The sequence below is a fragment of the Mchenga conophoros genome, linkage group LG1 (assembly GCF_057382185.1).
Source record: "Mchenga conophoros isolate Kocher_MC1m ecotype Shallow Benthic linkage group LG1, M_conophoros_male_GT1.1, whole genome shotgun sequence".
In the NCBI taxonomy this organism is placed as follows: Eukaryota; Metazoa; Chordata; class Actinopteri; order Cichliformes; family Cichlidae; genus Mchenga; species Mchenga conophoros.
Window position 1 is genome coordinate 15,287,220 of NC_140526.1, and position 14,860 is coordinate 15,302,079.

The 14,860-nt window shown below is 40.2% G+C and overlaps 1 protein-coding gene across 7 annotated transcripts in view; it reads left to right on the forward strand.

The window, feature by feature from the left end:
- ush2a (Usher syndrome 2A (autosomal recessive, mild)) overlaps positions 1-14,860 on the forward strand; it is a 221,115-nt gene that overhangs the window by 150,044 nt on the left and 56,211 nt on the right. For all 7 annotated transcript variants that reach the window (XM_085267418.1, XM_085267410.1, XM_085267383.1 and 4 more), the window contains 2 exons: positions 12,331-12,554; positions 13,753-14,092. In XM_085267418.1, the coding sequence (XP_085123544.1) occupies positions 12,331-12,554; positions 13,753-14,092 (564 nt within the window). The remainder of the gene's footprint in view (positions 1-12,330; positions 12,555-13,752; positions 14,093-14,860) is intronic.

Genomic DNA, 14,860 nt, shown 5'->3' on the forward strand with positions numbered 1-14,860 from the left:
TGTTTTACTCAACTCGTTTCCCCAAACTCTTCTGCTTCATCCTCTGGTCTCTTGCTCTTCCTTTTTATTCTCTTACCACGTTTTCTTCTAACTTTTCCTCCTCTCTCCCCTCCCTTCCTTTATGTGCCCCCTTCCCATCCACTCATCAGTCATTAGCGTTAGCTTCCCCATTGAGAACATATGGTATGATGGATCGTAGGGCTAGCGGCGCTAGCAAGGCTAAGGGCCATTTGCCGGGTGCATTGCGCTGTCGGGGAGCCCTGGGGCCAGCTATGCAACCTCGACCCCACACGTCTGTTTCAAGACAGTCACACACAACATGCGCACAGCAACACTATTATAGGATAGGCTACTTAACCTTGGCACCACACACTCTCATTTCTCTTTCTCATTGAGTGCAAGGTTTGCTATTTTTAATGATGCAGAGAGACAAATTAATGTGTAAAAGACAGAGAAATGGAAAGACGGAATCAGAGAAACTAACAACATCAGAATATATGCAGGTCACTTTTTTAAAGTGAGTGAGAAACAAAAAGTAACTAACTCTATATTGTATAACATTTTGGTATAAACACTTGCATTGAATGAAAAAATGTCAAATTAAACAACTGATGCAGAAAGAAATGTAAGAGAAGGAGAAAGTATTAAAGAATAAAAAATACTGAGTTAAATGCAAACACACAAAAAAGATCGGAAGTGAGTAATAGAGAAAGTACAAGGAAAAAACCCCCAGAGGAGTGGTGAAGAGCTAGATGGAGCAGATTAAAGGAGGAGTGAAGGGTATCCCATTGTGCCCAGCTGATAGACTAGGTTAGGCTGATGTGATTATGGGGTCCCTGAAGTGCGATCTATCACACATTACCGTCCACACTGTCAACAACCATACACACACACTGCAGGGGAACAGCAATGCCAGGAGACAGCCGTCTGGCAACGGATACGTGTACCGGCTTGTGTGCACATGTGCACACGTAGATAAACACACAAGCATTCAAACACAAACACAGCAACAATCAAGCATCAGTACACACACACCTGTATAAAAACTTGCATGTGATGACACACAGAGTTGCATGTGCTTGCACATTCATCCAAAAATATACACATGGACACATGTGCTTTGGGCTGGACTATTTGATTTAAAATGGGAAAGCTCCCAGTGTAAATCAAATGAAATTGAAGTGGGTCAGAAACTTACCTCATCCAACCCTTCTCAAACACAAGAAATCAACACAACAACACACATCAGTGAGCAGGGTTCAGTCTTTCTTTCTGGTTGTCCTGCAGTAAAAGATTTGGCATCAGTCTTACTTTCATTTTCTGAATTGTCTTCCACTCATTTCCGCTTGGGTATCATTATTTATTATTTCAGTGGCTCATACTGAAATGTTTTAAAGCTGCAGTGACTTGCATGTGTTTTTGTTTACTTGTTTGTTTGTTTGTTTGTTTGTTTTCCAACTCAAGCTCCTCTCTAGTGTTACTATCAAATTATTATATACTAATATTCTTTTTCCAGCTTATGACTATGATAATAATAGCACATCTGGAATGTATTCACAATACTTGACGTTCCGTATTTTGTCATAATCCACCCTTATTTCTAAAAACATCAAATTAATTTTGACCTCATAATTCTTCACACAATACCCCATATTGACAAAGTGAAAAAAGTTTGCTTAAAATTATTGCAAATGTATTAAAAAAATAAAATATATATATATATATTGTAGTTTCTCCCATTTCCAGAACTCATCAGTAGGGATAGGTATCGTTTAGGTTTTATCCGATACCAGTACCAAACCGGTACTTTTGAAACGGTGCCGGTGCTTAAACGGTGCTCGAAACGGTGCTTAAAGAATGAAGAACACAAAATTGGTCCAAAAACCTCTCATGTTCAGCTGTTTTTTTTTGTAAAAAGATAACAATGTTAGCCTTTTCTGCAGCTATAGGGGATTTATGGCATCACTCTTGGCTGGAAGCAGTGCTTAAACAATGGAAAAAACACAAACTTTGTCCAAAAACCTCTCATGTTTAGCTGTTTCCCTCTTTTTCTTTGGTCATTTCAGCCTTTTTGGCCAGGGTGAAGGGAGTATCTGCCATCAAACAAGAAGACAGCCGCATGTAACTACGACAGTGTTTGCTAGTTCACCTTACATGCATTAATTTAATAACGTGGTTAGTGTACTCAACGTAAATTACACACGAACAATATTAAGCTACTCACACAGAGAAGAGCGGCTGCTGCTGCCATCATCATCCTTCATCATTTCTGCTACACTGGCAGGGCTAGGGGCCAGGACTCTAATCTTCGGGTTTTTGGGGGATGTTGCTAACTCCGGGTCCGATAACAGGCAGCACACCCGCAGTAGATGTGCTCGGTGTGAGGTCTCGCAGCAAGCTATCAAATACGGCACATTTTTCGGTTTTTAACAAAATGCTATACGTTGCCAGGTGTTTCATCAGATTCCAGGTGTTACCTCCTTTGCACAGTATCGCGTTAAAGCACTTGTTGCAGGCTGCTGAGTTTTTGCTGTGAAGTACAGCCAGACTTTGACCGCTTCACCTTGGGCATTTTTAATCTGTAGCTGTGCTCTAAAAGAACGTACATACCTGGACCCGCTTACTATCCTCAGAAACGTAAAATGATTGGCTAGAATCCAAAGTGTATGACGTCTCAGAAAAAAAAAGCACCGAAATAAAGCACCGAAATGTGCGCTGCTTTTCGGTCTGATTACTACCGTTTATGTCAGAACCAGTGCCCATCCCTACTGATCAGTTGGGATGGGGAGCATCAGTGCATGGACATTTTTAGACCTCTCTAGAGATGTTCAGTTGGGTTCAAGTCTTTGTGCTGGCTGGGCCACTAAATTGTCCCAAAGCCACTCCTTGGCTATGTGCTTAGGGTCTTTGTCCTGTTGGAAGATGAACTCTTTCCCCAGTCCAAGGTCCAGACTCCTCTAGATCAGGTCATAGCAAGAATGACTCACAATACATTGCTACAGTCTCCTAGCTCCTGCTGACAAAAAACCTCCCCACAGCATGATGCTGCCACCATCATGTTTCACTGTAGGGATGATACTAGCCAGGTGATGAGTGGTACCTGGTTTCCTATTTATTACATCAGACCAGAAAATGTTGTTTCTTGTGGTCTTGGAGTCCTTTTGGAAAACTCCATGTGGGCTGTCATGTGCCTTTTACTGAGGAGTGGCTTCCATTGACCATTCTACCATAGAGGCCTGATTGGTTGAGTGCTGCAGAAAAGGTTGTCCTATTGGAAGGTTCTTTTAACCTCCTAGGACCTGGATGTGGACATCACATTTTGGGCTGTCTAGACCAAAATACTACATTTGCCTCTACAAGGGCCTGATATCCACTTACGAGGACATTATACTGCCACTGCTCTATTGAAATTTTAAACAAATATCCTCATATATTTCTCAGAAACAAAAATTAGGTGAAAAAAAATCTGGTAATTCTTTGTTTTTACATTCATTATGTGCCAATCAGCCCAAATGTCAAAGAGAAATTAAAAATGCATGCCATGGAAGAGTTCGGGTCTTAAGAGGTTAAAGTGACCATCGTGTTTTTAGTCACCTCCCCGACTAAGGCCCTACCCTAATTTTCCAGATTTGCCTGGAGGCCAGCTCAAGGAAAAGTCCTGTTGGGATGATGGAGCCCACTGTGCTCATTGAGACCTTCAATTCTGCAGAATATTTTTCGTACCCTTGCCCAGATCTGTGTCCCTGTCTCAAAGGTCCACAGACAATTACAGTACTTGGACTTTATGGGTTGGTTTGTACTCTGACATGCACTGTTAGCTATGGGACGTTAGACTGGTGTGTGGCTTTCCAAATCATGTCTAGTCAACTGAATTTACCACAGGTGGATTCCAGTCAAGGTCTAGAAATATCTGACTGAGCATCTGTGGAAATGAATGGGCTTGAGCTGAGCTGAGTATAAATGCAAAGGCTGTGAATACATATGTACGTTTTATCTTAGTTTTTTAATTTTAATACGTTTTCAAGAATTTCAAGCAAACTTGTTTCACTTTGTTCTTTTGGTGTATTGTGTATAGAATGTTTTGGTGAAAAATAAGTTTAACCCTATTTGGAATAAGGCTGTAACATGACAAAAAAACAAGTGAAGTGCTGTGAATACTCTCTGGATTCAATGTACATTAGTTTTGTGGTGGGAATGTTTCTTGTGGTTGAGAAGATCCAGTCTGTCACCAATGTGGATCCACTGGAGCTTATTGTCCGTCTTGTTTTTTTTTTTTTTTTTTTTTTTATCTATCTGTTCAAATAACACTTACAGTATACACCTACAGTATATACCATCAGTAACAGCCAGCCTAATTTCTACTCTGGGCAATTTTGTAGTTTGATGTATTATTGTGATGGGCCATAATCCTTTCCTCAGTGTCCTGAGTTGTTACACAATAACACAAAGTCTCTGTGCTAAATCCTTCTCTTCCAAATCTGCTGGTTTGTTTAAACAGCTTCCATTTCACTTTCAAGTAGATTAAACACTGTTTGTTTTTGGACAAGAGAGCCTCAGTTTTCCCACAGTATTTCCTCCTGTGCTGCAGGTTCGAGACCAACTTTTAAGCTTTGCTCCTCTTTTCTTCTTTTCCTGAGTTTGTATGTAAGATGTTTAGCTAAGACTTAGGTGAGATTAGATGGAGTTTAAAGGAACTGAGTTTGGCGTCTTTGGCCTCCCGTTGGTTCCTGACTCTCCTTAAGTCCCATGCCTCACTGGGCTCTATCATTTAACCTTTATACTTTTTCATTATCATGTCCAGATCTTTAACTCTTCAATCTGCCCTTCAACCCCATCAAATCCATCTCTCACTGTGGGTGCTACCATAAATGCCCTCCCCACTTCAATTTTTCTGCAAGTGAGTGAATCTTAAAAAATGTGTGCATTTCTTTAACTCCTTCTCTTACTCCCTCCCTCTGTCCCAGCCCAGCAGGCCCCATCCAGACGTTCAAGGACAAATCTGAATATCCCTTTTCACCGTTTAAGTGTTAAAAGCCTGCCGGTGCCGGGGTGTTATCTTAACGCGCCTTGCCGTGCCATCATCAGAGCGCGTGATGAAAATGGCTGTGATGATGCTAAAAGAAAAAAAGAGGAGGGGGAGAAAAAGTAATAATCAAATATGTTTTTCAAGGGCACAGTGACCATTTGCTGGAGGGAAATTATCCCAGTAGTTAAGCTAGCTCACTCTGAGCCTGGTGGAGTTGTGAGAGTGGATTCGTTTGTGTGTGTAAGTGTGTGCAAATGTGCAAGGTGTATTACTTCAACTTAGTGCATGCATCCTTTCCTTCTTCTCTGTTGCTGAGTGTTTTTGTATCTGTGTGAACATGTGGTTGCTTTTTTACATATATCTTTATGCACAGAGGCATAGATTCTTTGCATGTCCTTTGATTGTTTATGCCAAGAGATTCTCATCACTTTCTCTGTGTGTATGTATTTCGGTTTGTGTATGTGTGTTTATCATTGCCAAAAGCCCCTCATCAATGATGGGTAGCAAATGGCCAACGGTAGTGCATTCCAAACAGCAGCGTCTGGCTGCTTTAGAAGATCGAGTACTCTCTGAACACAGGAAGACATTTCTCTCTCTGTTAATGTATTTATGATGATGGCTTTTCTATTAGGTTTACTTTAATGACTGGCAAGAATAAAACCAGAGGCTGTCAGGAACACAGCACACAGATGAGGTGTGTGTGTGTGTGTGTGTGTGCGTGCGTGTGTTTGTGTGATTGTGTCTATGTTGTATTTGCGTTATTATATTTTGTTTGTGTTACTCTTGTTGTTACATGTTTTGGATACATTAAAGTTGTAATTTAAAAGTATGCACACACATGCAGATTTACATTTACAGGAAGTGATTACTATTGTATGAAATTAAATATGCTTATCTGATACAAAGATGGACATCGTTGCATTTAAAATAGTTTTATATCAGTACCCTTGAATAACCTTGAACAAGTCCAATAGGCAAATTGGCATTTCCGAGTTTGCCCTGTAATGCACATCTACTAAAAATCTCAGATGAGTTTGAATCTCAGTCCAGGCCAGAGGTCAAGTTTCCTGAAAAGCTTGTGAATGCAATAACTTGAGAACAAGACGTTGTGTGATTTACAAAATGATACCATAGGTGCATGTACTAGAAGGCTGTGGAAAATGAGAATGTCTTTATATTTTTCCCATCCACTCTAAAGGGGGCTATTTTATGTATCATAAAGATCCTGAAAACTTTTTGGCCAGCAGATCGCATCCATTCAACACAGTGCTTGTGATTCCAGTAGATACACCAAGGGGTATTTCAGAAGCATCGCAGAAGGAGCTCTTCACTCTGTATCACCTAAAGTAGCACACATCAAGCTCCACAGAGCAAGTAAATAGTGCAGGAAGTCAAGCACAGGAATGGCATAACGACTCCTGAAGTCAGAGCTGGTGTATTCTTAGAATTGAAGTTGAGGAGAAAACTGGTGGATTAGTAGAAAGGCTTTGATATAATAAAAAAAAAAAAGAAAAGTTAAAAAAAAAAAAAAGAAAGGTGGGTGGGTGGGTGGCAAAGAGGTGTAAGAGTAAGTAATTGAGTAATTCAAATCCATCAGGACTCTCTTGTGGGGTGTTTTCATATTCTCCGTGTACAGGTTTCCTCCAGATACTTCCTCCAGTTTCCTCTTATAGTCCAGAGTCATGCATGTTAGTTTAACTGGGGATTTTAAATTGACCAGTGGTGTCTAAGCAGAAGAAAACGGAGGAATGGATAGATATTAATTATCATTAGTTGTAATCAGTATGTACTTTAAACCATACAAACAAAAATTTTATATTTACTGATTCTGTCATGAAATTTGTTTTATTTTAGAAGATCTCACTGCATACAAAAAAGAAAATCTTGCTCATTTCATATCATTTAGTTGTTCTTTTTTGTGTTGTAAATCTGTTTAAGTCTTTTAGTTGTTGGTGTCTCCTAGTCCTCATCTCATTCTGTGTCCTTCTGACATATCGTTTAAGCACACATGAACAGCTGCTTCCTGTGTTTCAGTCTTTAGTGAATCCCTGTTGGGTTTTGAAATTTTAACTACTAGCAATCCATTCATTTGAGCTTAGCACTCACACAAACACTTAAAGCGTTTATATGCAAAGATGCATGTACAAGCACACGCCCAGCTGGTAATATTGCTGAGATTAGAAAAAAAGAAAAGAAAGATGTCGGAAAGGCAAGAGGACATCCCGTCAGCTGGGAAAAGAGTATGTGTGTGTGTGTGGATTTGATTATGTGTACGCTTGCTGCCTCAACATCCAGATGTGTGCGTTCCAGGGGAATACTGTGCACTGTGTGAGAAAGTCAATTCACAGTGATTTCATCTCTTGACATGGCATATAGTTTGGCCTCTATGGAGCAGAAAGTACACACACACACGTTTTTTTGTATTTCAAGTTGAAAGAGTTGCTCTTTCTTTGACTGTGATCAGCACAGAGCTGAAAGAGAACGTTTTCATAGGGCTCTGTGCAGTTCTGTGAAAAACTAAGTTCACCCCACAATTCACTAGCCTGCACTTTCAGCGGTATTAACATGAATTTAATGGTTTCTTTATGACTAAATCAGTGTTTCACATCATTCTGGACGAATTTTGGCCCACCCTTCTTTATGATGGTGCTTCAGTTAATTGACATTTGCAGGCATTTTTTAATGCAGAGATCACTTAAGGTCCCGCCACAGTATTTTGAATCAGGTTCAGGTCTGGACTTGGGCTGCGCCATTGCAAGCACTTGATTCTTTAACCCTTCTAATTTATACTTGGTGCTGTGCTTGGGATCATTGTCCTGTTGAATGACCCATCCAGGTTTTAGGCGTCAGTCAGATGGTCGCAGATTTTACTATAGAATACTTTGGTATACAAAGGAGTTCGACTCAATGACTGAACGGTGTCTACGTCATACGGCTGAAAAACAAGCCCACCCGATCACCCCTCCATTACCATGTTTGGCAGCTAGTAAGGTGCTTGTGTTGAATTACTGCATTTGTTTTTTGCCACTAATATTTGATTAAGTCTTATTACCCTGCATACAAGTGCAAAATTACCATTGTATTCGCTACCCTTCCATTTCTGTATATAAGCAAGAGAAAGTCTGACCGAAGAAACTGAAATAATAATGTCACAAAGGATTAGGCTGAGTCAAGTATGACTTTAAAAAATATTTGTAGCTTCCTAGTAAAGTCAGAAAAAACGAATTCTGCCTTTAGTGCGACCATCACCTAAAATTCAAGAAATAAAAAATTTCTAAAAGTATTTGTCTTTCTAACTATAAATGTGTTCAAATCAGCCACAAATATAAAACCATTGGAGTGAAGATCACCTATCATCTTGTGGTATTGCAGTTCTCTGCTAAGAAGGTTTTTTTTATTCATGCTATACATCTAAAACCTTCTCATGGCATCATGGGGAACAACCCAACAGCAGTAGCTGCCTCCCCAAAAGGACTGTTCGTTGCATTACGTCACAAAACTGCGAATGCTCACCTCGGACATCCCGGAAACCTTTGTGGTCAAGATTTTGGTTTTCTCAGGTTAAATCTACAAGAAAGATTATTCTACTCTTACTTTCATAATAGAATAAATCTCAAATCAAAGACATATTTTAAAATATTTCAGTGGTTTTCCTATTGTAGTTTCATGTAGCCAGTATGTATCTGTCATGATCTATAATTTTAAGTAGCACACGATTTTTTTTCTCCATGAAACCTGCTTCAGCTTAAGTGTGTGCTGTTGTGCATAAACACAAATATGTGTATGTGTACATTCGCTGTGCACTTTGTGCCAAACCCCTTGTAATATATTCAGGTATTTAAAAGTGTTTGGTTTGTTTAAAGTTGTAGAGGGGTTTTGGTCTCCTAGAGAGCTCGGATAACCCTAATCCACAACACACATTTTTATCAGTAGTTCATTGGCAGGACTAAATATTGACTTATCATTAAGTGGAATGACTGAAACCCTAATAATAATTCACGTTGTCTAAGCACCTTGTGTTGACGCGGCGCTCCCGACGCTATTAACGAATGTATGCAAATCCTGCGTAAATCTGAAGATTAGGGCTGAAGCATTCTGTGATGCAAGAGAGAAAACAAGAGGTGTGTGATAAAATGTTGTCTGCACATACACAGCCATGCAAAAAAAAAAAAAAAACACAACCCACACAGCTTATAGAGAGGAAGAGAAAATAGGGGTGTGCGTTTCAAATGTTAACACAAATGAACAGGGATGTCACACATACCCATACACAGATAACGCGTATAGAGACAGGGATTGAATTCCTGCTGAATGCATGATAATACAATAGTGAAGTTTAGCTGCAGAACAGTAAACAAGAGATTCAGACCTATGAACGGTGTGAATACAGAGAGAGTGATAGAGTAATAGTGCAAGGAAAATGGGGTAAGAGGAAGGCAGAGACAGGAGGAAGACATGGAGATGATAAAGAGAAAAGGTAGCAAGTTAAGGAAGTACATGCATGAGGACCAGAGAAATGTGAACATTCAGGGGAAACCAGCAGTTCGTGCAGGAGTTTGCTCACCTGTAGAGAGAAAAAGAAGGTAGATTATTAAAGGTAATATAAGATTAGACAGAATGTGGGGTCAGGAAAAGAAATTCATCAGTGATGATGAAGAAGATGTAAATCCTGAACTTCAGGTCACAACTGATAAACATGGCATTTCTTAGAGTAGGTGAAAGACTTATGTGTTTGAACAGAACCATGTTCGATGACGCAGAGAATGACGGTTCGATTGCTGCAGAGGAGCTATAAGTAAAGCAAATGATTGAAAACTGTGAGATGCAGAGGGCCTGGCGTCCGGATGGAAAGAAGGAGAAGAGGTGAGGATGCTGAGAGGACGACGGATGAGTAGAGAGAAGCTATTTTGGAAAAGTGTTGAGCTGTTTATTTGCGCGTCATTGAAGCTGAAGTAAGGCGCTGGGGGAATTGGCCACCAAGCCCCCGCTCCGCAACAGCTGCCGCTGCTAAGTGAGTTACTAGCCGTCAGACTGCTTTTATGTCACACAATCACATACACATGCGCTTTCCTGTCACATTGTGCCTGTGATGGATGCTTTGAGCATATAATGCACTGCAGCGGCGCAATGGAAAATATGTGCCATTCTGCACTTTTGGCCTTTAAGTGAACTGATTGCTTAAATTAACAGAATTTAATGTGCTGAAAGTGTAAATGCTGATTAGAGTGTTAAATAATAAGTTATTTATCACTCCACAACAAGCTGCATTCCCATTAAAGAGTGAAGCTGTGTTACAAAGCAATGACTTAGTGTTTAATGTGTGCTGTCAAATAAAATGGGCATCACAGCTGGGGGTAGATAGAGCTACAGATCAGCATGTCATCAACTGTTAGGATACATTTGCTAAATACCTCATAACATATAGATTATTTTCACAATAAACTAAATAACCAGTAAGACTGTGGCTTCTTCCGGTCTATCGCTCTGTAATTCAAAATTAGGCGCTTTTACTTTGGGAGCGCTCTCATTAAACTGTGATTAAAATCGGTCTATTTTTTTATCATTGCAGTTAGATCTTTTTCGTCAGCCTGGCCATCCTTTGCTCATTTGTATTTCTAATGCTCCTTCACAGCAGGGAGTTACTGACTCAGCATTATAGTGGGACGTTATTATAACCTTTAATTCATTGCAAAGCCAGAGCTTGCCAGTCTAAACTATCGTCTAAAGCTAATCCATCCAAGCAGCCAGGTTGACTGAATGGTTATCAGGGCCACTAGAAAAAAGGCAGAGTGGAAATTCACTCCAGTATCCTCAGCTGCTGTTAGGTTCGTCTCTCCTACATGCTGCTGTCGGGTTTGCCCTCCTCTCCGTGACCTAACATTCATCAGATCCACGAAAGTGTCAGTAATTTTCAATTTGTATGATTTATGTATGCCAAGTCAAAACAAGTTGATTTAGTTGTTATAGTATCAAAAGATGGCGGTTTTGGAGGAACCCCATGAGCTTAGGGGTTAGACAGCAACCAAGATTCTCCACCTCTCCCTCGGACTGTCATCTTTTTATCATTGCTGTCTAACAAAGACCATAGAGAACCCTTATCAGTGCTCATTGGTGTCTTTTCTAAGTAAAACAAAAATTTTGGGCTTCCTAATTATGCTTCAACATTGGAATACAAACATCTTGTTAAGAAATATTAGGAGAGTTTTCAATGTACCATTAGTCTTTAAATATCCCAACTATTCTTTAACAAGCATAAGCTATTTTTATTGGATCATTTCTTGCTCCACTAGGAATTTCTCCCTTGAATCTCCGTGTACTGCCAAAGTTTTAATTTGTCTGTCATCGAAACCAACTCACGTTATTTCAGTTTGAAATGTGAAGTGCCGGAGATTGTGAAGAAACATACTTGAAATTTGATATTCAGCTGCAAAACATTTACAGGTAAATGGAGTGATAGCATGCATTTTAAATGTCACCTTGCTGCTGAAGGTGAAGTGGTGGCAGACAGACATCACCTATCACTGTCAGAAATGGCAGCTCTCAGAAAAACGCACTTCCTTTCCCGTTGCAGTCTTTAGACAGCATAGCCTGAATATTACTGCTCAGAGAGGAGAAATAGTATGCAGGGGAGGAGGGGATGGAGGAAAGAGGAAGAGGATACGTGGATAAGAGTTGATAAGAAGAGAGGCACAATAATATTCAGAGCAGCCTAAATACTCTTTCTGTTCATATCGGAAAACATAGATTAAGGAGTGAAGGAAAGGGGAGTTTAGAAAAGGAGGAAGGACGAGGACTGAGGCAGTAAGAAAGGTTACAGAGGGAAGAGGATGACATAAAAGATGAAAAAACTAAGAAGCCCGAATAGTATTACAGAATATCCTTTTTAGTGTAGAGTGATAGATGACCAGGAAAAGAAAATGTGTTTTATGTTGTAGAAAAACAGAAAAGCTGATTTTAGACATCAGACATCACAGCAAAGCTGTTATATAGAAAGATAAAGAGAAATATCCAATAAATCACAGAGACGATGCCAGGAGGCCAGCTGAATCCTGGCAGTGTGGGAAGACCTTTGATGGATTTGTATGTTTCTTAAACAGCTGTTCAGACTTAAGAAATGTGGGAATGTCGTTTTATTAAAAATAAATAAATTAATAATTATCACACCATATATATTTTCAGTACCTAAATTTGCACAGCACACTGTAGTGTGAAGTGGATCCAAGATAAATCATTTCCTGGTATGTTAAGATCAGAATGAAAGTGGAACAAAATAATGGCATGATGCATATTCTCTCTTGCTTCAGGTTTCATCTGCTGTGGTCACGAGTATGTAAGCTCTTCAACAACTCTTTGCTGTGTGGGCAATGAGGGATATCCCACAATGCACCCTGCTGGCAATGCCACAGTGACACTCCGCTGCTGTGGTTCAAAGGTCATACATCAGGATCAGGAATGCTGCAGTGGGATTGGCTTTGACCCCCGACGACATGTGTGTGCAGACAGACCCACGCCTGGTCTGGTAATAGAGGTGTGTGATTACGTGAGACAATGTGTTTTTAGTGTGTGTTTTCTTGTTTTCCACGTCATTAACCTTAGACGGGGAAATCTGAAGCACACTGATCATTCAGTCAACCAGTATTTGGCAGCTGTGACCATTTCTTTCTACATCTGTATTACAGATAGCAAAATAAAGGAAAAACCTGATCTGGTTGAATGGTTTAAGTTCACTTTCCCCTTAGAAGGAAGAGTGTAAAACAGGTTCTGAGTGATCACCTTTATTAAAGATGAAGCATTTATATGTCGATCTTTAGCCACAGGTAATCACTGAATGATTGGATAAGTATGAAATAGTTGACAATCACATGCTGACACAAGATGTCAGTTCTTTTAAAAACCGCTGCAGTTCGATTGTCAAGTATTTAAGGTGTGATATTGCGAGCTAGAAAAAATGGCAGGTGGACTTCTGTAGGTTGCCTCCTTTTAAGCTCTTAAGACTACCATGACCTTGTTGACTGAGAACTGAAAGGTTTCAGGTGTTTAGCATCTTCAAGTAGTGTTTCTTCTGAAAGTTTATTAGTGGACGAGAAATTGTAGGATCACATGTAGAAAATAATGTCATAAATAAACAAAAACGTTAAATATTGATCTTATATTATCTGAAAATTGTAGGTGTCACATTTACAAACTGACCTACCCAAAAATAGAAATGGAAATGGAGAGGATAAGACTGCTACACATTAGATGCCCCAATTAAGCATTTGCTAAAAGCCTTGCAGATTGGCTGAAATTACATGAAGGAGCTGATCATCTCCAGCAGCCCAGTGGACATTAGACAGAATTTCTGGGGTTTTTTGTCTATCAAACTTGCTCTCATTGTCGCATCAGGAGTTGGGGACTGGCCCATCCTCCATTTATCAACTGAGGTCCTGTGGCGTTTGTGTGTTCCTAAGCCAGCATGAGATGGCACATGCATGCACACATACACACACGCAAGCAGTGACAAAGGGTAGGAACTCTCATTAGCTCTAATGATGTCATTAAGAGCCATGTATGCAACACAGACACACACACGCTGTATATAGTGATTTTCTCCTTCAGAATATAACAGCAAATAAGAGGATCGTAAGCTTTCATGAGGTACGTTTCTGTTCTAGTTCACTTAAACAAAGTTTTCTTTTCTCTTCTCCTTCATTCATTCTGTCTGTCTCTCCTTTTTCTCTGTGCAGCACCAGTGTTTGCAGGGCGCTGTGTGTCCTGTGGCTGCAGCATCTACAGCTTACTGCGGCTCCTGTGGCCTTGATCCATCTATGACTGCGTGCACATGGGTCCTGTCTGCGCACACACACCCTGAGACACAATCCACAACATACTCACCGTTCATCAGCATCACGCAGGAAGCTCTCACTGCGGACCTGTCTGCACATACAAACAGAAGTAATGACAGTTACAAAATGTTTGACTCACGCAGTCACGCACACACTGACAACAAGCAGCTGAAGGGAAGCATGTGCCCATCGCATGAGGAGGTAGTGTACAGTGGAGATGCCACCGTATATACATTTACAGGTAACTGATGAGCATGTATGTATGTGTCTTTTTATTAGCAATTTAAAAGTTCCTGGGTATGTGCCAGGTTAGTGTCTAGAGCAAGGGTGTTAAACATACAGCCCGGGGATCAGACTAGGCCTGGCGAAGACTCCAATCTGGCCCACTAACCAGTTTTAGTTAATGCAACAACATAAATTTAGGAATTGTTTTGATTGTATTTTTATGTTTTTATAGCTTTTCCTCTTGAAAAATTATTGTTTCATAATTACAGGACTACCAATTTTGTGATGACAAATTTGTTTCATTTTGCTTCTTCTTTAGAGTCCCTGGTCCAGAGTATCTAATGTCTGTTTTACAGAGGGTTTTTTTTGTTAACTGTTGAAGTTTTACCAGCTTTTGGTTTTCTTGTCACATCCTGATTATCACTTAGAGTCCCCCGAGAGCAGCAGTGCCCAGCCTTCTACCTTTCTAACTTTAAAACCCACCTTCCAGCCAAATGGCTGGTAGGCTTTTAGCTAGGCTTTAGCTTCAGCCAAGTGGAAGCTAAATTGTCTAGTCATTCATATGTAAATTAGGTTGTTATCTGGGAATTCTGGAGGGGAGTGGGGGTGTGTGAATGAGGGGGTGGGGGAGCTGCTAAAAGCTGTGAACTTCCTTTTGTGTTCGTCTTGATGCATTCTCAATCATCCAGGGAAATAAATCTCCAAAAGTCACCAACTTGGAGTGCTTCAGTTTGCCATCTTAGGGAGAAATCAACACACATGGGTGTATTTCCTTTGTTGCTGA